We start from the raw sequence: 22297 nt of genomic DNA on the forward strand, positions 1-22297 counted from the left end.
CCACCCGACCCCCAGTCCCTTTCCCTTTGGTAACTGTTAGTCCATTCTTGGGTTCTGTGATTCTGCTGCTGTTTTCTTCCTTTAGTTTTTGCTTTGTTCTTATGCTCCACAGATGAGTGAAAGCATGTGGTACTTGTCTTTCTCTGCCTGGCTTATTTCACTGAGCATAATACCCTCTAGCTCCATCCATGTTGTTGCAAATGGTAGGATTTGTTTACTTCTTATGGCTGAATAATATTCCATTGTGTATATGTACCACATCTTCTTTATCCATTCATCTACTGATGGATACTTAGGTTGCTGCCATTTCTTGGCTATTGTAAATCGTGCTGCAATAAACATAGGGGTGCATATGTCTTTTCCAAACTGGGCTCCTGCATTCTTAGGGTAAATTCCTAGGAGTGGAATTCCTGGGTCAAATGGTATTTCTATTTTTAATTTTTTGAGGAACCTCCATACTGCTTTCCACAATGGTTGAACTAGTTTACATTCCCATCAGCAGTGTACAAGGGTTCCCCTTTCTCTGCATCCTTGCCAGCATTTGTTGTTCCTAGTCTTTTCTATGTTGGTCATCCTAAGTGGTGTGAGGTGATATCTCATTGTCATTTTAATTTGCATTTCTCTGATAATTAGTGATATAGACCATCTTTTCATGTGCTTGTTGGCCATCTGAATTTTCTTCTTTGGAGAAGTGTCTGTTCATATCCTCTGCCCATTTTTTAATAGGGTTATTGCTTTTTGGGTGTTGAGGCATGTGAGTTCTTTATATATTTTGGATGTTAACCCCTTGTTGGATATGTCATTTACAAATATATTCCCCCATAGTGTAGGATGCCTTTTTGTTTTACTGATGGTGTCCTTTGCTGTATAGAAGCTTTTTAGCATGATGTAATCCCATTTGTTCATTTCTGATTTTGTTTCCCTTGCCCAAGGAGATATGTTCAGGAAAAAGTTGCCCATGTTTATATTCAAGAGATTTTTGCCTGTTTTCTTCTAAGAGTTTTATGGTTTCATGACTTACATTCAAGTCTTTGATCCATTTCAAATGTACTTTTGTGTATAGGTACAATAATCCAGTTTCATTCTCTTACATGTAGCTGTCTAGTTTTGCCAACACCAGTTATTGAAGAGGCTGTCATTTCCCCATTGTATATCCATGGCTCCTTTATCATATATTAATTGACCATATATGTTGGGTTAATATCTGGACTCTCTATTCTGTTCCACTGGTCTGTGGCTCTATTCTTGTGCCAGTACCAAATTGTCTTTATTATTGTGGCTTTAGTAGAGCTTGAAGTCAGGGAGCATAATTCCCCCTGCTTTATTCTTCCTTCTCAGGATGCTTTGGCTATTTGGGGTCTTTTGTGGTTCCATATGAATTTTAGAACTATTTGCTCTAGTGCACTGAAGAATGCTGTTGGTATTTTGATAAGGATTGCATTGAATCTCTAGATTGCTTTAGGCAGGATGGCCATTTTGACAATATTAATTCTTCTTATCCATGAGCACAAGATGTGTTTCCATTTATTGGTATCTTCTTTAATTTCTCTCATGAGTGTCTTGTAGTTTTCAGAGTATAGGTCTTTCACTTCCTTGGTTAGGTTTATTCCTAGGTATTTTATTCTGTTTGATGCAACTGTGAATGGAATTGTTTTCCTGATTTCTCTTTCTGCTCATTCATCGTTAGTGTATAGGAATGCAACAGATTTCTGTGTATTAATTTTGTATCTTGCAGCTTTGCTGAATTCAGATTTAGGTCTAATAGTTTGGAGTGGATCCTTTAGGGTTTTTTATGTACAATATCATGTCATCTGCAAACAGGGACAGTTTAACTTCTTTCTTGCCAATCTGGGTGCCTTTTATTTCTTTGTTTTGTCTGATTGCCATGGCTAGGACCTCCAGAACTATGTTGAATAAAAGTGGGGAGAGTGGGCATTCTTGTCTTGTTCCTCATCTTAAAGGAAAAGCTTTCAACTTCTTGCTGTTAAATATAATGTTGGCTGTGGGTTTATCATATATAGCCTTTCTTATGTTGAGGTACTTGCCCTGTATACCCATTTTGTTGAGAGTTTTTATCATGAATGGATGTTGAATTTTCTTGAATGCTTTTTCAGCATCTATGGAGATGATCATGTGGTTTTTGTCCTTCTTTTTGTTGATGTGGTGGATGATGTTGACAGATTTTCAAATGTTGTACCATCCTTGCATCCCTGGAATAAATCCTAGTTGGTCATGATGGATGATCTTTTTGATGTATTTTTGAATTCGGTTTGCTAATATTTTGTTGAGTATTTTTGCATCTATGTTCATCAGGAATATTTGTATGTAATTTTCTTTTTTTGTGGTGTCTTTGCCTGGTTTTGGTATTAGAGTGATGCTGGCCTCATAGAATGAGTTTGGGAGTATTCCCTCCTCTTCTACTTTTTGGAAAGCTTAAAGGAGGATGGGTATTAGGTCTTCACTAAATGTTTGATAAAATTCAGTAGTGAAACCATCTTCCTCTTGCCCACTTTTATAAATTCATAATACTTAAAAAGTATCTTTTCCAGTCCCTGCAATAGAAGTGGCAGAAGAGAAGGCGTTGGAGATGGTTGTTTGTTAGCCAGCAGTGTCCACCATCCGTGACTTGGCTAATTCTGTAATTTATGGCTTTCACTTACAAGTCGCTACTACCAGGCACTGATTTTTGTATTAGTGATGACTCTTAGTTGTTAGAGATAAAATTGGCTTAGGCAAAAAGGGAAATGCATTCACTCTTGTAACCAACCTACAGGAAGGCAGAAATGGAGCTGATTTCAGGGATGATGAGAGCCTCTTTCTGGAATTTTCAAGTATTACCATGATAGACAGCATTTATCAAGTGCTTGCTAGGTGCCAGCTGAGTTTTTTTGTGTACGATTCCATGCTGTCTTCACTGAAACCCTATGAGGTACTCACCAGGATCAGCTCCATTCTGCAGATAAGGAAAATAAATCACAGCAGCAACTTCCCTAAGGTGTCTTCCTGCCGACCATCCCTCATGAGATGGAACCCTTGGATAAACGGTGCTGCACAGGAGCCTGATTCCTCCCCTGAGCAGAGCTCCTCTGCATCTTTCTGCCACAGGGAAAGGCTTCAACCCTTCACAGAGAAATCAAGAAAAAGAGTGTACAGAGGACACAGAAGAGGAAGAGGATGATTGTGACAAGCGTGACAAGGCCAAGGACAAGACACCAGAGCAGAAGACAGAGGAAAGGGCAAATGAGGAGGAAGAGAAGGAAGAGGGACAAGAGAAAGAGGAGGAAGAGGAGACAGAGGGTCAGGAGTCACGGCCAGCCTCTGAGACTCAGCACCCACCCCTTCCCTACCTTACTGTGCTCTCAGGCACTGACCCAGAGCTGGGTCCTCAGCTCCAGGAGGCAGCAGCCAGGGGTGAGAACTGGGCCCCGCCCACCACATCATCTTGCTGCCCTCCCTCAACTCTGTGGCCCCACAGGCCTCCCACACCCCAGTCTGACCTCAGCTCCCATCCTTAACCCAGCACTAACTCTGTGGAAGAGCCCTGAGGGAACCCCCACTATCAGTCAGCAGGGAGCAGGTCAGAGACAGATGTGGTGCCTGGGGGCCCTGAGGAGCTGGCATGGTGGTTATGGTGTCCTTGCCTGCCCCACAGGCCTGCCTGTGCTACTGACCAACATGGAGCTGGGCCTGGAGTGCCAAGAACTGCAATGGCTACTGCAGCGGGAGCAGCTGAGCCCACCCCGGGTGCAGCCTGGCTTCTGTCTCTATCTGAGCACGACCCTCCCACTCAGCGCCTTGGAGAAAGGTGAGGCCCAGTGGGTCAGTTACCAGCACAGCTTTGTGGACGCAGTAGGCCCCAGTAGGCTTGGGACTGTGGTAGGGAGCCATACTCCCTGTGTACACCACCCCTGCCAAGGGGGAAGGGCTGAGAATGTCCCATGTAACCCCAAGTACTAGGCTGTGAACTCCTGAAGGGGCTGAATGTGCTGGATCTGGGCCTGAACATGGAAATCCTAGAAGAGCAGATGCTGCATGAAATTTTGCAAATAGAGCGCCCTGATCTGGAGAGCCGCTGGCAGGATCTAAAGATCAGAGCCCTGGACATACGTGAGGCTGTGGAAGCTGCTGAGGTGCTCGGGGCCACAGTCTATGGGTTGGGATGAGCTTAGAGGGGCCTGGGCATGGGGGTGGAGATGAGGGTGGAGGATTGGGGGTGGTATAGGAAAGGGCCAGATGTATATGCAACGAGTGATGTCTGCAGGGGCAGCTGCTGCTGCTGCTCCAGAATCCAAAGCATCAGAAACCAGCCAGGTTCCTGCAGGACATGGTGAGGGCCCAGGCAGAGCTATGTCAGCTGCGTGCCAACTTCAAGGAGCTAGAAGACCTGAGGCTGCAGGAGGTGGCACTGTGGGCACCCTATCAGCATGTGGTCTGGCATGGAATGACCATTATAAAGGCCCTTAGCTCACTACAGAACCTGCTGCCACTCTTCCGTATGAGCCCAGAGAGCTTGCTGGCAGCCACCAAGGAGGCCCTGAACAGTATGAAGCAATGCGAGAGTCATCACGGGGAGGACCTGCCCAGCCATCTGCTGCAGCTGAGAGCACAGCTGACTCGTCAGCTGCTGAGCAGCACTGTGGCTGCCCTGGGCCCCACCCAAGTGCCCTTGGTGGGTGCCTTGGGTGCTTTGGCTCTGCTACAAGTGGCAGGGAAGGCACCAAACCTGGAGAGATTTGCACTCTGGCCGGGACTGGCAGCCTCTCCCAGCACAGGCTGTAGACAGCCAGTCCCAGGTGTGGCTCGACCATCCTGGCTGGGGCTGAGAGCCTGGCACGAATGTGGGGTGTTAGAGCTGCTGCCCCCATTTGCTGGGTTGCGTGCGTCCCTGGCAGGCCACTCCGATGTTTGGCAGGGTTACCTGTCACTGTCATCCACAGTGCTGGGTCCTGCACCTGGCCCTGGACCTGAGCCACTCAGCCTTCTCCAGAAGTTGATCCTGTGGCGGGTTCTGCGACCTGAGGGCTTGGCAGGTGCCCTGGCAGACTTCACCACCAGCCTCCTGGGGCGGCCCCTGGATGAAAATCTGAGCACCTCCAACATACCCTTTGAACACAGTCAGGCTACTCGGCCCATGCTGATCTTATTGCCACCCCCTGGCCACCCAACAGCCACCCTGCATCCGCTGACTGTCATCCAGAAACTGGCTGCCATGCATGGGCAGGTTTGTGCCAAGCCTCTTGGACACCAAAAGCCAGTCTCCTATGGGCTGGGCTGGGTCGTGAGGGCCCCTTCCCAACATTCTCAGAGATCTTTATGGATTATGCGGGGACATTTGGGGTTATTTGTGGCATTACTCTGGGTCCCTTGGGTCACCCTGGGGTCACTTTTAGTTACTTTGCCATCTCCCCATTGGCCTTCAGGGGCAGAGGCATCTGGAGGTGATAGCCCTGGGCTCTGAGGCCTGGGACCCAGTCTCGGCTGTGGTCAGTATTCTAGGCCAAGCTATGCAGAAAGGGCACTGGCTAGTGTTGGAGAACTGTCATCTGATGCCTCACTGGCCACGTGAGCTGCTACAGCCCTTGCTGGTGCTGTTGGACAGAGCCAAGGGTGAGTGTGCTGCCTAGAGATGGCTTCTAGGACCTTATCCTACACTTGGGCCTGAGCTTGGACTCTCAGGCCTCATGACTGATTTCCTAGCACCAAGTCTGTCCCCTTGTATCTGACTTCTGACCCCTAGCCTCAAGTTTGACCCCTACAATTACAACTTATCCTTTACCCAGCGATTAATCTTAGCCCCATGTCTGATCCCTAGTGGCTTCAGACCTGGAGTTAGAACTGCTTTTAGTGCAATCTTCAAGCAGCAATGTGACTACTGTCCACAGAGATTTCCGTCTTTGGCTTATTGTGTCTGCAGAAGCTATTGCTTCCTTACCAGGTGGGGAGCTTCCCCCTATAGGCCCTCAGATGGAAAGGGGGACAGCAACTATGCTGCGCTGACTCAGCACTGTCCTTCCTCCTCCCCTCCCCCAGCTGTGCTGACTCAGCACTCCATGCCTGTTTTCTGGGACCAGTCCCTGGATCTGAGCCACGTCTTGATCGACAGTGTGGAGCTAGCCCAGCAAGGAGTCTATGTGCAATCCCCAGCCAGGGCCTTGCCTCTGCTCCTCCTCCATGGCCTCCTGCTGCACCGGCAGCTCTATGGAATGAAGCTGCAGGCACACAGGGGGTGCTGGTGAGGGACCCCACCCATCCTGCTCAGTCAGTCACTCAGCAAACACTGAGTTTTTTCCACATGCTGGCATAAGTATGACTAACTCATCTCTGGAAGCTCCCAAGTATGAGGGCACAGGGAACTCAAGGAAGGCTTCTCTAAGGACTTCAGCATTTTGCTCTGAATTGAGTCTTGAAAGTAGAGGCAGATGAGGTGTAGATGGAACCTTTCTGAGTAGAAGGAACTTAGCTCAGCAGGAGGGAGAAGACTTCAGTGTGGCTGAGTGGACATGCTGGGGATTGAGTGGGGAGGTAAGGCTCGTGATAGAGGCAAGGAGGCTGACTTTATCCTGAGGATGGTGGGAAGCCACTGAAGAGTTTTAAGTAGGAGAAAAAAATGTGATCCTATTTGACTGTTGAAAGATCACTCTGGCGGCAATGAGAATGGACCAGACAGGGCAGGGCTGGAGGCAAGCAGAACAGTCTTAAGGGGCTCAGGCAGTCTTGAGGGACAAGGTCCCAGTGTGGGTAGTAAGAACTAGGGTACTCACAGTAGGGATAGAGTACATGTGGCATGAGGAGGCAAGGTCAAGGATGGCCCCCAGAGTTCTGCCTTGGACAATTGGGTGGCTAGTATTGGAGGGGATGATGACTTCAGCTGAACGCAAGCTGTATTTGAGGTGCCAAGTGGCAATGACTAGTGAGCCCTCATGAGTCTGGAGCTCAGGAGAGAGGTCTGGGCAGGAGAGAAAGTTGTGAAAGTCCTCAGCCTGTGACGGCTTTGAAACCCTACTCCCTGCTTCCCTTCTCCAGGAGTCAAGTGACCCTGACCCTGGTCCTTCAGATCCAAGAGCAGCTGTGGTCCAGCCTTAGCAATCCCAGGGCTGCCATGCAGGAGCTGGCCGGTGAGACCCTTCCTGTGGGCCATGCATGCAGTCACCAAACCCCTGGAGAGCCCAGGAAGGGGTGGGGGTGGGAGTACTGTGGCAAGGACATAACTTGCGACTTTGGTTTGTGAGGTGCTGGAAACTGGAGGGACTGAAACTGAGGGGCTCTGACCTTATCCTCAGCTTCAGTTTTCTATGGGGGTCCTGTGGGAGACGACAAGGACAGAGAGGCCCTGATTAGCCTCACACAAGCCTGCCTGAGCCCCAGCAGCCAGAGCTGGGCCCAACCACACACACCCCAGCATCTGCTAGCCACTCTGATGTCCAGGTCAGGTAAGATCCAGTCAGGTTATCTGCGCTGGAGTGGAGAATGGGGGCAGTTGTAATGCCACCCTCACGGGGTTGTGAACAGCAGCACCAATAAACATGCGGGAGGGGACAGTATTAACATAGTTATAGGATGATGGCTTCAGGTGTCAGAGGAAGGCCCCACTCCCTTGGGTCTGGGGTGGAGAGAGTCCACCTTGTCCCTCACCCCTCACCTCCACCTCCCAGAGCTAGGGCAGCTGGATGCTATGGCAGAATGCAAGGCCCAGATGCGCCTACTGGCCACGCCACCTGAACCCCAGATCTGCGGGCTGAGTGCTGGCCCCCAGGCCTGGCTGTTGCGACGCCAGAGTCGCGCTCTCTCGAGAGCGCTGCGGCAGAGTTCATCCACTTGGGTTCCTGCTGCTCGCGGAGGCTGTCAGCGAACCGAAAGGAGGCTGCGGCAACGCCTAGTGCAAGCCAAGCGGAGACTGGAGTCGTTGCAGGCTCTGCTGACGGAGACCGCGCGCCAAGCTGAGCCTGGCGTCGAGAGGCAGCTGGTGCTGAACGCGCAGCGACCTCTGGAGGGCTTCCTCCGGACGGAGGTGCTGGAACTGAGACAGCTGGCGGGCACGCTGCAACAGGATCTTGACTGCCTGTTGCAGCAGTTGAAGGGCGCACCCCCGTGCGCCTCTCCGCGCTGTACCTTGGTGGCCCACGCTCTCTGGACTGGCCGCCTGCCCCCGCCTTGGCGACCCCATGCGCCTGCCGGGTCTCAGCCGCCCTGGCACTGGTTGCGACAGCTGTCGCGCCGTGGGCAGCTGTTGGTTCGCTACCTGGGCGTGGGCACCGAAGTGCCAGAGCGCATCTTTCACCTATCAGCCTTCTGCCACCCGCGCCGCCTTCTACTGTCACTGCGTTGGGAGGCTGCCTTTTCAGTGGTCGCCCCGAGCCAGGACGGGCCTTGCTCGAATCCCCCTGGTTGCCAAGGCTCTAACTCCAATCAGCTCCCTCCTAAACGTCAGGAGCTGAACAGCAACCCTCTGCATCTCCAGGTATTGTCGTGCTGCCCCTTCGTTTCCAATTCCACTCCTTCAAATTCCTGGTCACCTCTCAACTACCCCACCTTGCCTCTTCGAGATCTTGCCCCCGCTGTAGCCCCGTCTACTTCTCTGGTGCCGCTCCAAGACCCTTTAACATCTTAGCCATGCTTGACCAGCTTCTGGCGCCCCCAGGTGATGAACGGCCCAAACCCCAAGGTTCCAGAGATGGGGCTGCTGCTGATTGGGCTACAGCTCCGGAACGCCGCGTGGGACCCGCTAGCAGGGGCCTTGCAGGACAGTACCTCCAGCCAGCCCAGCCCTCTGCCTCCAGTCAGCATCAGCGCCGGCGTCCAGGCCCCGTGTGCCAATGACCTACCACCCCCGGCTGGCCTGTCTGTGTACTCCTGTCCTGTGTACATGGAAGGGCCCCTCGGCACCACCAGGCTCCAGAGCAGGAACATCCTAATGCACCTGCTGCTGCCCACAAAGCTCAGTCCTGCTATCTGTGCCCAGCGGAGAGTTCATGTGTGCAGCCCACCCCTGCCCTGAGCCCCCAACAGAATAAAGTTGGAGTGATTGGATCAAAGATTTCCAAGACTTAGGAGTGTATGGTGTGTGCACACCAAAAGTATAATACACTGAGGGGAAGCACAGTGCACACGACTGAGTAGAGGGGAGGTGTGCTCACACTTAAAGTAGAAGAGTCTGTGTGCTCTGGCAAGTGGGGAGTGCACCTGGGTACACCGTGGGGAGATGGGCCTGGTGTTAGTCATGGACCCAAGGGGTTAGGCAGATCCAGGGTTGGCGAACACACAGGATCCCAAATCTTTGCCCGCCGTCTACTGTGGTCTCAGTACTTGCGTAAATCCACAAGGGATACTTTTAAAGGGAGAAGTTAGACTTCAAAATGGTTTCTTACAGCATTTAGTGGTATTATTGGGAATGCTCCAATCCTGCCCTACCAGTCATCCCCTCCCCTATGATGGGTTCTTTGGGTCATACACATAAAAAAAAAGAAGAAAGAAAAACAAGATACAAGGTCCCATATTCATTCAACAGATATTTGCTGAGCACTCCTCTGAACCAGGTGCTCTTCCAGGCACTGATAAGGTTGTTCTAAAGCAGGGAGACGGATGAGAAAAGGTCAACATATGAATAAGTTAAGTTTGATGATTTTTAAGAGCTATAAAGAAAATAAAGTAAGCATATGTTAGAGAATGACTAGAGAGAAGCAGCTAATGAGGTTTGGGTGGTCAGGGAAGGGTTGCTGAGTATCTGAAAGGGAGCTGTTTGAAGATCTAAGAGGAGTGCTTTCGGCAGAGCCCTCAGGAGGTGCAAAGATCTTGAGGCAGGAACAACCTTGGGGAGTTCAAGGAACAGGACATGTAGCTAGCATATGGTGAATGAGGGGGCAGAGTGCTCAGAATGATGGAAAGGTATGGAAAGGGGTGGATCACACAGACTAATTTCATAATGAGCTTATGTTTCTTAAAAGCCTAAGAAGGAATCAATTGGAGAGCATTAGGTGGAGATGATAAAATTTGCAAAGATCACTCTGGCTGTTCTATGGTGGATTGGTGGAAGAAAATCCAGGGTTGCGGGTAGGGAATCAGTTCTGCTTTGATATATTGTCATTATTAGTTGTCCCATGCTACCATGCTATCCCAGGGCAAACCTCTCTGAGGAAAGTTGGGTTAGAGCCGTCAGCCTACATAGGCTCCTCTCCTTGTTCCCAAGCATCAAAGCTTACTAGGCATAACTTACTTCCCTCACTGTATGGCTAAGTATGAGCTACATGGTGGGAGGAAATGCAACCGGCAGTGTATAGTGAGCGCCGGTGCACCTCTTCACAGTCACCACCCCATCAGTGCTGACTGTTGTAACGGACGGCCTTCAACAAAAGGCTGAGCTGAGAGTCAAAAGCTTCTTCCACTTTCCTCAGAAACCCTTCCTTTTTTAAAAATTGTAGTTGATACACAATATCATATTGGTTTCAAGTATATAACACAGTGATTCAGCAGCTATACCCATTATTAAATCCTCTCCCCAGCTAGTGTAGTTACTGTCAACACAAAGATGTTACAGAAGGACTGACTATATTCTCCATGCTGCACTTTCATACCATGACCAACTTATATTATGATTTTTGTGCCCCTTTACTCCCCTCCTCCACTCCACCCCAGCCCCTCCCCCATGGTAACCACCAGTCACTTCTCAGTTTCTGTAAGTCTTCTGCTGTTTTGTTCATTTTGTTTTGTTTTTAGATTCCACATGTAAGTCAATTGATATGGTATTTGTCTTTCTCCACCTGGCTTATTTCACTGAGCATAATACCTTCTAGGTCCATCCATACTGTTGCAAATGGCAGGATTTCCTCTTTTTATGGCTGAATAATATTCCATGGTATATGTGTACCTCTTCTTTATCCATTCATCTCTTGATGGACACTTTGGTTGCTTCCATATCTTGGCTATTGTAAAAATGCAGCAATAAACATAGGGGTGCAGATATCTTTTTGATTCAGAGATTTGTTTTCTTCTGGTAAATTTCTAGAATTGCAATTACTGGGTCATCAGGTATTCCTATTTTTGGATTTTTGAGGAACCTCCATACAGCTTTCCATAGTGGCTGCACCAATTTATGTTCCCACTCACAGTGTAGTAGGGTTCTCTTTTCTCCAACACTTGTTATTTCTTGTCTTTTGAATAGTGGCCATTCTAACTGGTGTGAGGTATCTCACTGGTTTTGATTTGAATTTCCCTGATAATTAGTGATGTGGAGCACCTTTTTATGTGCCTGTTGGACATCTGTATTTCTTTGGAAAAATGTCTGTTCAGGTCCACTGCCCATTTTTTAATTGGGTTGTTTTTTTGGTGTTGAGTCACATGAGTTCTTTTTATATATCAATCCCTTATCAGATGAATCATTTACAAATATAGCCTCCCATATTGTAGGTTGCCTTTTTGTTTTGTTGATGGTGGCCTTTGCTGTACAGAAGTTTTTTAGTTTGATGCAGTCCCATTTGTTCATTTGTTATTTTGTTTCCCTTGCCTGAGGAGATGTATCCAGGAAAAAAACTGCTCATACTTATGTTCAAGAGATTTTTGCCTGTGTTTTCTTCTAAGAATTATGGTTTCATGTCTTTTAGGTCTTTAATCCATTTCAAGTTTACTTTTGTGTATGGAGTTAGACAGTAATCCAATTTCATTCTCTTACATGTAGTTGTCCAGTTTTCCCAACACCAGTTATTGAAGAGATTGTCTTTTCCCCATTGTATATTCATGATTGAATGATTATGTATATAATATGAATTTGAATCGTATATATAAATGATTCAAACTAATCATTTGTTAGTTGACCATACATGTGTGGGTTTGTTTCTGGGCTCTCTATTTTGTTCCATTGATCTATGGGTCTGTTCTTGTGCCAGTACTGTACTGTTCTGATTACTATAGCTTTGTAGCACTGCTTGAAGTCAGGGAGCATAATATGCCAAGCTTTGTTCTTCTTCCTCAGGATTGCTTTGGCTATTTGGGGTCTTCTGTGGTTCCATATGAATTTTAGGATTACTTGCTCTAGTTCATTGAAAAATGATGTTGATATTTTGACAGGGATTGCATTGAATCTGTAAACTGCTTTGGGCAGGATGGCCATTTGACTATATTAATTCTTCCTGTCATGCACATGGGATAGATTTGCATTTATTTGTATCTTTTTTAACTTCTCTCATCAGTATCTTGTGGTTTTCAGAGTATAGGTCTTTCACTTCCTTGGTTAGATTTACTCCTAAATATTTTTTTTGTCTTGATACAATTATAAATGGATTGTTTTCCTGATTTCTCTTTCTGCTAGTTTGTTGTTAATATACAGGAATGTAACAGATCCTATGTATTGATTTTGTATCCTGCAATTTTGCTGAATCCAGTTATTAGTCTAATAGCTTTTTGGTGGAATTTTAGGGTTTTCTATATATAGTATCATGTTTGCAAATATTGACAGTTTTACTTCTTCCTTTTGTTCCCCATGGTCAATGGGGCATGGGTGTTCCTTCAGGAGAAGAGATCAGCAGAGTATTGAAATCCTTTTGGATAAATGAACCCTCTATTCATGTTTACCATCACTAGTATTTATCCTCCAGTGAGAGCATGGAGCAATTGTGAGATACCTACGAAACCATCTGAAATTAGTGCAGACTAATTCAGAATAATTCAGACAGTACAGAATATTTTCTATAACAAACACACCATTCGCTAGACCAAAATTCATTACTTTTCTCTGTGATCCAGGATTTTCTTTTTTTAATTAATTTTCAGTTTTATTGAGCAACATTTGACTGAAATTCATCCTTGAATTATACTCAGCAATTATAAAATAAGTACCATATGGCAGCATAGCCCAAGTACAGTGACTGCTGTGTAAAGATGTCCAGATTTGACAATTTCACTATTGAAATTGTCTACCATATAAATTAAAATCCCCCCTAGTAAAATTAAAGTCCCAAACAAGGAAAAGAATCAAGAGTAAGACACATGACAAAAAGAAGAATCATGTCACATTCTGTCCTCATGCACAGGGAAGGATGAGAGCAGAGACAAGAGGGAAGAGTGTGGCAAAACCAACCTGATCCAGGACTTGGGGATAGAGAAGTAAACTGAGGGACCAAGGACAAAGAGGCTTTTGCCCTTTTCTCTACTGGGAACTTCAGAAGGAAACTGCTCTGCAGCATGGACTTACTGTGGCCCCAGAACAATTCAGAGGGCAGAATGGCATAGTCAGGAAGTGTCCCTTGATCCCTACATGGTGTGGACACTGAACAGAGACCTGTTAGGCTTGATGGAGTATGAGGCAGAGCATCCCTGGGGTCTGCAGCCCTGGAGCTGTTGAGAGGAGGAGGAATTGGCAGGGAGGCACACAAAGCCCTGACAGCTGAAAAAGACAAGACCACAAGTTCATGAGCTTCATAAGCAAATGTTGGCAGAATCCCCAGGTGTGGAACTGGGCCAACCATACCCAGAGGATTCCAGCATGTGCACACCCAAGAACAAGCATTAGGCCAGGGGACCTCTTCCTTCTGCATCAAAACTCCACATAAGCCAATCCCACCCAACCCCCCCACTACCCAGATGCCACTTGGAGAGGAGCAGAGTCAGAATGCTGAGAATTTGGAATTCTGAGCATTTATTTCAAAGTAAATTAATGAAACCTGAAGAGCATGAACCAGATTTCTTTCTAGCCTCTTCCATTAACCAGTGTAATGGAGGATGGGAGTTAGACTTGTGAAGGAATCAGATCAATAATTGAGAAAGAAAGCTAAATTTTATTTGTATATCCAAATTTGTAAGGAAATTTATGATCCACCCCATACACTATACACATGAAAATAAAATAAAAATACCAGAAATCTCATTGACTAAGTACTCTGTAGCTCACCTGAAACACATTTACTTTTGCCCATTTTCAGTCTAATTTAAAATCCTCATTCAGAAATAAGATAAATTAGGGGAAATGTCTGAAATAGATTTTTTAATGGTGGCAGTTTCACCCTCTAATGCCCAAGAAGCCCTGGTATTTATAAGATAGATACTATTATTATTCCATTTTACAGAGAAGGAAACAAAGACACAGATTCCATAAATCCTCCAAGTTCACGAAGTTAGAAAATGGTATAGCCAGTTTTTGAATCTGGGCATTTATTTCCAGAATCTGTTCTCTCTACAGCATCCTATTGCCTCTGTTGTAACAAATGTTGGGGAGGTAGGGAAAACAAGAATCCTCAAACTGCTGGTGTGGGTTTACACTCTTGGTTTGGATGGGTACACTGGTGCAGTTATTCTGGGGAACAATCTGGCAGCTCTTGGAGAAATTAAGTATACTATGTTCTAGCAATTCCACTCCCTGGTTTATGTCTCAGATGGGCACACACTCGGAAGTGTTCTCTCCTGCTCTACTTTCTACAAGAGTTTGTGTTGGATTGATATTATTTCCTTTTTCCTTAAATGGTTAAATTTGCCAGTAAAGCCATCTGGGACTGGAGTTTTTTGTTTTGTTTTTGTGGGAGAAGATTTAATTAAAAATTCAATTCCTTTCATAGATACAAGGCTATCAGAACTTCTACTCTTGAGTTGTGAGAGTTCTTTATATAATCTAGATAGTAATCCTTTGTCAGATATGTGGTTTCCAAATATTTCTCCCAGTCTGTACCTTCTTCTTAACAGGGTCTTTCAAAGAGCAAAAGATTTTAATTTTGATCAACTCCAATTTATCATTTTTTTTCTTTCATGGTTCATGCTTTTGATGTTAAGTGTAAGACTCTGCCTCACCCTAGATACCTTACCTACCAAAGATTTTCTTCTGTTTCCTTTCTAAAGGTTTTATATTTTACATTTACATCCATGATCCATTTTGAGTTCATTTTTGTGTAAGGTATGAGACTAGGTCAAGGTTCATTTTTTTCATCCAAGTTCTCTAGCTCCATTTATTGAAAGGGCTATCTTTCCCCTATTGAATTGCTTTTGCATCTCTGTCAAAAATCAGTTGGGCATAGTTGTGTGGTTGTTACTGGTTTCTCTATTCTTATCTTTGGATTTATGTTATCTATCCCTCCCTCCACCAATAACACACCACACAGTCTTGATGTCTGTAGATATAGAGTAAATCTCAAAACTGGGTAAACTGATTCCTCCTACTATATTCTTCTTTTTAGAATAATCTGGTCTATGTCTACAAAAAATCATGCTGGGATTTTCACAGGAACTGTGTTAAACCTCTGTATCCATGTGGGTACACAAATGACATTTTTACTATGTTAAGTTTTGCAATCTGTGAACATGGTATGTCTCTCCATTTACTTAGATCTTTCAATTCATTCATCAGCAATGTATAGTTTTTAGCAAAGCATAGTGTTAGGTTTACAGCTAAGTATTTAAGCAAGAGTAATGGTATCTTTAATTTCAGTGTATTTATGTTCATTTCTAGTGTACAGAAATATAATTAATTTTTGTGTGTTTATCTTATATCTTGTAACCTTACTGAACTTCACTTACTCTAGGAATTCTTTGTAGATTTCTTGGGATGTTCTGTGCAGATAAACATGTCATTTGTAAGTAGGGACAGTTTAATTCTTCCTCGCTAATTTGCATGTCTTTTATTTCTTCTTACCTTATTTCATTAGCTAGAACTTCTAACACTATGTTGAATAGAGTGGTAAGAGTGGAAAATACTTTATTCTTTTCTATCTTAGGTGGGGAGTACTGCATTTTTTTTCACCATTAAGAATAATGCTAGAGGCAGAGCCAAGATAGCAGCATGAGCAGAACAGTGGGAATCTCCTCCCAAAAACATATATATTTTTAAAAATACAACAAATACAACTATCCCTAAAAGAGAGACCAGAAGACACAGGACAACAGCCAGACTACATCCACACCTGCGAGAACCCAGTGCCTGGTGAAAGGGGTAAGATACAAGCTGCAGCCTGGCGGGACCCGAGGCCCCTCACACCAGCTCCTGGCGGGAGAAGAGGAGTCAGAGCAGGAGGGAGAGGGAGCCCAGGACTGCTAAACACCCAGCCCCAGCCATCCACACCAGAGCGCAGACACACAGTGCATGCGTGGGGTGCTGGAAACTAGGGAAGGAGGACAGTAAGACCTGTGAGCGGGTCCTGCAGCCGGCACCTCTGGGACAAAGAAAAGTGAGTGCTTTTTGAAAGTCTTAAAGGGACAGGGACCCCACAACTGGACGGAAGCATCCTGGGTCACAGTTCAGCAGCTAGAAATTCCAGGGAACTCCAGGCGCACTAACCCCCTGGGCAACAGCTCTGAGACCCCTCAAGGCGGTAAACAGCCAAACAGCCCCCGTCCATTACCCCTCCGGGGCCCCGCCATAGCATAGCAGCAGCCTGAGCCTGGCCACGCCCACATTAAGGGAGCTTCCTCCATACTGGCCGGGCAAGACACAGAGACCCAGTCTACACACAATTGCCCAACACAAGCCACTAGGTGTCTCAGTTGTCCCAGTAAAGAAAGGCCAGAAGCTAGTGGAAAAAGTCTAGGCTCTCCCAGCTGACAGACGCATCAGTAGCATACCACAGCACCTATCAACATGAAAAGGCAAAAAAATTTGATCCAGACAAGACTAACCCAAACAGCTTCGACATCTTCTACATCTTCCCCTGAGAAGGAACCTGGGGAGATAGATTTAACCAGTCTTCCTGAATTCAAAACAAAACTCATAACCATGCTGATGGACTTGCAGAGAAACATGCAAGAACTAAGGAGGGAGAATACAAAAATGAAACAATCTCTGGAAGGACTTCAAAGCAGAATGGATGAGATGCAAGAGACCATTAATGGACTAGAAAACAGAGAACAGGAATGCAGAGAAGTGGATGCAGAGAGATAAAAGGAACTGCAAGAATGAAAGAATATTAAGAGAACTGAGTGACCAATCGAAACAGAAGAATATCCACATTATAGGGGTACCAGAAGAAGAAGAGAGAGAAAAAGGGATAGAAAGTGTCTTTGAAGAAATAATTGTTGAAAACTTCCCCGAACTAGGGGAGGAAATGGCCTCTCAGACCACAGAGGTACACAGAACTCCCATGACAAGGGATCCAAGGAGGGCAACACCAAGACACATAATACTTAAAATGGCAAAGATCAAAGACAAGGACAGACTATTAAAGGCAGCCAGAGACAGAAAAAAGGTCACCTACAAAGGAAAACCCATCAGGCTATCATCAGACTCCTCAACAGAAACCCTACAGGCCAGAAGAGAATGGCATGATATACTTAATGCAATGAAACAGAAGGGTCTCAAACCAAGACTACTGTATCCAGCATGATTATCATTTAAATATGAAGGAGGGATTAAAGAATTCCCAGACAAGCAAAAGTTGAGGGAATTTGCCTCCCACAAACCACCTCTATAGGGCATCTTACAGGGACTGCTCTAGATGGGAGCACTCCTAAAAAGAGCACACAACAAAACACCCAACATATGAAGAAGGGAGGAGGAGGAATAAGAAGGGAGAGAAATAAAGAATCATCAGACCGTGTTTATAATAGCTCAACAAGCGAGTTAAGTTAGACAGTAAGATAGTAAAGAAGCTAACCCTAAACCTTTGGTAACCACAAACTTAAAGCCTGCAATGGCAATAAATTCATACCTTTCAATAATCACCCTAAATGTAAATGGACTGAGTGCACCAATCAAAAGACACAGAGTAATAGAATGGATAAAAAAGCAAGATCCATCCATATGCTGCTTACAAGAGACTCACCTCAAACCCAAAGACACGCACAGACTTAAAGTCAAGGGTTGGAAAAAGATATTTCAAGCAAACAACAGAGAGAAGAAAGCAGGTGTGGCAATTCTGGTATCAGACAAAACAGACTTCAAAATAAAGAAAGTAACAAAAGACAAAGAAGGACATTACATAATGATAAAGGGCTCAGTCCATCAAGAGGATATAACCATTATAAATATATATGCACCCAATACAGGAGCACCAACATACCTGAAACAAATATTAACAGAACTAAAGGAGGAAATAGAATGCAATGCATTCATTCTGGGAGACTTCAACACACCACTCACTCCAAAGGACAGATCCACCAGACAGAAAATAAGTAAGGACACAGAGGCACTGAACAACACAGCAGAACAGATGGACCTATTAGACATCTATAGAACTCTACATCTAAAAGCAACAGGATACACTTTCTTCTCAACTGCACATGGAACATTCTCCAGAATAGACCACATACTAGGCCACAAAAAGAGCCTCAGTAAATTCCAAAAGATTGAAATCCTACCAACCAACTTTTCAGACCACAAAGGTATAAAACTAGAAATAAATTGTACAAAGAAAGCAAAAAGGCTCACAAACACATGGAGGTTTAACAACATGCTCCTAAATAATCAACGGATCAATGACCAAATTAAAATGGAGATCCAGCAATATATGGAAACAAATGACAACAACACAAAGCCCCAATTACTGTGGGACACAGCAAAAGCAGTCTTAAGAGGAAAATATATAGCAATCCAGGCATATTTAAAGAAGGAAGAACAATCCCAAATGAATGGTCTAATGTCACAATTATCGAAATTGGAAAAAGAAGAACAATTGAGGCCTAAGGTCAGCAGAAGGAGGGACATAGTAAAGATCAGAGAAGAAATAAACATAATAGAGAAGAATAAAACAATAGCAAAAATCAATGAAACCAAGAGCTGGTTCTTTGAGAAAATAAACAAAATAGATAAGTCTCTAGCCAGACTTATTAAGAGGAAAAGAGAGTCAACACACATCAACAGAATCAGAAACGAGAAAGGAAAAATCACGACGGACCCCACAGAAATACAAAGAATTATTAGAGAATGCTATGAAAACCTATATGCTAACAAGCTGGGAAACCTAGGAGAAATGGACAACTTCCTAGAAAAATACAACAACCTTCCAAGACTGACCCAGAAAGAAACAGAAAATCTAAACAGACCAATTACCAGCAACGAAATTGAAGCGGTAATGAAAAAACTACCAAAGAACAAAAACCCCGGGCCAAATGGATTTACCTCGGAATTTTATCAGACATACAGAGAAGACATAATACCCATTCTCCTTAAAGTTTTCCAAAGAATAGAAGAGGAGGGAATACTCCCAAACTCATTCTATGAAGCCAACATCACCCTAATGCCAAAACCAGGCAAAGACCCCACCAAAAAAGAAAACTACAGACCAGTATCCCTGATGAACGTAGATGCAAAAATACTCAACAAAATATTAGCAAACCGAATTCAAAAATACATCAAAAGGATCATACACCATGACAAAGTGCAATTCATCCCAGGGATGCAAGGATGGTACAACATTTGAAAATCCATCAACATCATCCACCACATCAACAAAAAGAAGGACAAAAACCACATGATTATCTCCATAGATGCTGAAAAAGCATTCGACAAAATTCAACATCCATTCATGATAAAAACTCTCAACAAAATGTGTATAGAGGGCAAGTACCTCAACAGAATAAAGGCCATATATGATAAACCCACAGCCGACATCATACTGAACAGCGAGAAGCTGAAAGCTTTTCCTCTGCGATAGGGAACAAGACAGGGATGCCCACTTTCCCCACTGTTATTCAACATAGTACTGGAGGTCCTAGCCATGGCAATTAGACAAAACAAAGAAATACAAGGAATCCAGATTGGTAAAGAAGAAGTTAAACTGTCACTATTTGCAGATGACATGATATTGTACATAAAAAACCCTAAAGACTCCACTCCGAAACTAATAGAGCTAATATTGGAATTCAGCAAAGTTGCAGGATACAAAATTAACACACAGAAATCTGTGGCTTTCCTATACACTAACAATAAACTAATAGAAAGAGAAATCAGGAAGAAAATTCCATTCACAATAGCATCAAAAAGAATAAAATACCTAGGAACAAACCTAAACAAGGAAGTGAAAGACTTATACCCTGAAAACTATAAGACACTCTTAAGAGAAATTAAAGAGGTCACTAACAAATGGAAACTCATCCCATGCTCCTGACTAGGAAGAATTAATATCATCAAAATGGCCATCCTGCCCAAAGCAATATACAGATTCGATGCAATCCCTATCAAACTACCAACAGCATTCTTCAATGAACTGGAACAAATAGTTCAAAAATTCATATGGAAACACCAAAGACCCTGAATAGCTAAAGCAATCCTGAGAAGGAAGAATAAAGTAGGGGGGGTATCTCACTCCCCAACCTCAAGCTCTACTACAAAGCCACAGTAATCAAGACAATTTGGTACTGGCACAAGAACAGAGCCACAGACCAATGGAACAGAATAGAGACTCCAAACATTAACCCAAACATATATGGTCAACTAATATTTGATAAAGGGGCCATGGACATACAATGGGGAAATGACAGTCTCTTCAACAGATGGTGCTGGCAAAACTGGACAGCTACATGTAAGAGAATAAAACTGGATCACTGTCTAACCCCACACACAAACATAAATTTGAAATGGATCAAAGACTTGAATGTAAGTCATGAAACCATAAAACTCTTAGAAAAAAACATAGGCAAAAATCTCTTAGACATAAACATGAGTGACCTCTTCTTGAACATATCTCCCTGGGCAAGGGAAACAAAAGCAAAAATGAACAAATGGGACTATATCAAGCTGAAAAGCTTCTGTACAGCAAAGGACACCATCAATAGAACAAAAAGGCATCCTACAGTATGGGAGAATATATTCATAAATGACAGATCCGATAAAGGATTGACATCCAAAATATATAAAGAGCTCACACACCTCAACAAACAAAAAGCAAATAATCCAATTAAAAAATGGGCAGAGGAGCTAAGCAGACAGTTCTCTAAAGAAGAAATTTAGATGGCCAACAGACACATGAAAAGATGCTCCACATCGCTTGTCATCAGAGAAATGCAAATTAAAACCACAATGAGATATCATCTCACACCAGTAAGGATGGCTACCATCCAAAAGACAAACAACAACAAATGTTGGCGTGGTTGTGGGGAAAGGGGAACCCTCCTACACTGCTGGTGGGAATGTAAATTAGTTCAACCATTGTGGAAAGCAGTATGGAGGTTCCTCAGAATGCTCAAAATAGAAATACCATTTGACCCAGGAATTCCACTTCTAGGAATTTACCCTAAGAATGCAGCAGCCCAGTTTGAAAAAGACAGATGCACCCCTATGTTTATCGCAGCACTATTTACAATAGCCAAGAAATGGAAGCATCCTAAGTGTCCATCAGTCGATGAATGGATAAAGAAGATGTGGTACATATACACAATGGAATATTACTCAGCCATAAGAAGAAAACAAATCCTACCACTCGCAACAACATGGATGGAGCTGGAGGGTATTATGCTCAGTGAAATAAGCCAGGTGGAGAAAGACAAGTACCAAATGATTTTACTAATATGTGGTGTATAAGAACAAAAGAAAACTGAAGGAACAAAACAGCAGCAGAAGCACAGAACCCAAGAAATTACTAACAGTTACCAAAGGGAAAGGGACTGGGGAGGATGGTTGGGAAGGGAGGGACAAGGGTGGGAAAAAAGGAAGGGGGCATTATGATTAACATGTATAGTGTGGGGGGGCATGCGAAGGGCTGTGCAACACAGAGAAGACAAGTAGTGATTTTACAGCATCTTACTATGTTGATGGACAGTGACTGTGAACGGGTATGTGGGGGGACTTGGTGAAGGGGGGAGCCTAGTGAACATAATGTCCTTCATGTAATTGTAGATTAATGATACCAAAATAAAATAAAAACAAAAAGAATAATGCTAGCTGTAGATTTTCAAAGAAATGGATGTTATTTATGAAGTTGAAGTCATCCTCTATTCCTAGTTTTCTGAGTTTTTATCGTGAATAGGTGTTTTGTCACTTTTTCTGTGTGAACTGATGTAATCCTATGAATTTTCTTCCTTAGCCTTTAAATATGTTGTATTATGACAATGCTGTTCATGTGAAATGTGAAACCTTCATAAGATTGTAACTCAATGATAACGTAAATAAATAAATAAACAGACAAACAAATAGATGTGGTGGATTATGTTGATTGATTTTCTATTATTGAGCCAGCCTTTGCATTCCTGGAATAAACTCCAGTTGGCCATGGTATATAATACTTCCCCCAATTTCTTGTGACACAAGGATTTGCATAATCTAAGTGTCCTTAACTAGGGAAATGGCTATGTTAAATGTTTTCTAAGTAGACATGCTGGAACACTAAATGGAGACATAAGATGCAAGTATGTACTAGATCCTAGGGATATAATAATCAAATAAATAAATACACAATTT

At 44.1% G+C, this 22297-nt stretch overlaps 1 protein-coding gene across 1 annotated transcript in view; it reads left to right on the forward strand.

The window, feature by feature from the left end:
• The window catches only part of DNHD1 (dynein heavy chain domain 1), a 72878-nt gene extending 63489 nt beyond the window's left edge, over window positions 1–9389 (forward strand). Inside the window, 11 exon segments of the mRNA XM_057508203.1 lie at window positions 3106–3411; window positions 3653–3805; window positions 3952–4130; window positions 4262–5221; window positions 5421–5607; window positions 5813–5935; window positions 6031–6232; window positions 7024–7115; window positions 7281–7430; window positions 7653–8458; window positions 8639–9389. Of these exon segments, the coding sequence (XP_057364186.1) occupies window positions 3106–3411; window positions 3653–3805; window positions 3952–4130; window positions 4262–5221; window positions 5421–5607; window positions 5813–5935; window positions 6031–6232; window positions 7024–7115; window positions 7281–7430; window positions 7653–8458; window positions 8639–8995 (3515 nt within the window). The 3' untranslated portion in view covers window positions 8996–9389.
• Window positions 9390–22297: the final 12908 nt, after the last annotated feature.

The sequence above is a fragment of the Manis pentadactyla genome, chromosome 9, assembly GCF_030020395.1.
Source record: "Manis pentadactyla isolate mManPen7 chromosome 9, mManPen7.hap1, whole genome shotgun sequence".
In the NCBI taxonomy this organism is placed as follows: Eukaryota; Metazoa; Chordata; class Mammalia; order Pholidota; family Manidae; genus Manis; species Manis pentadactyla.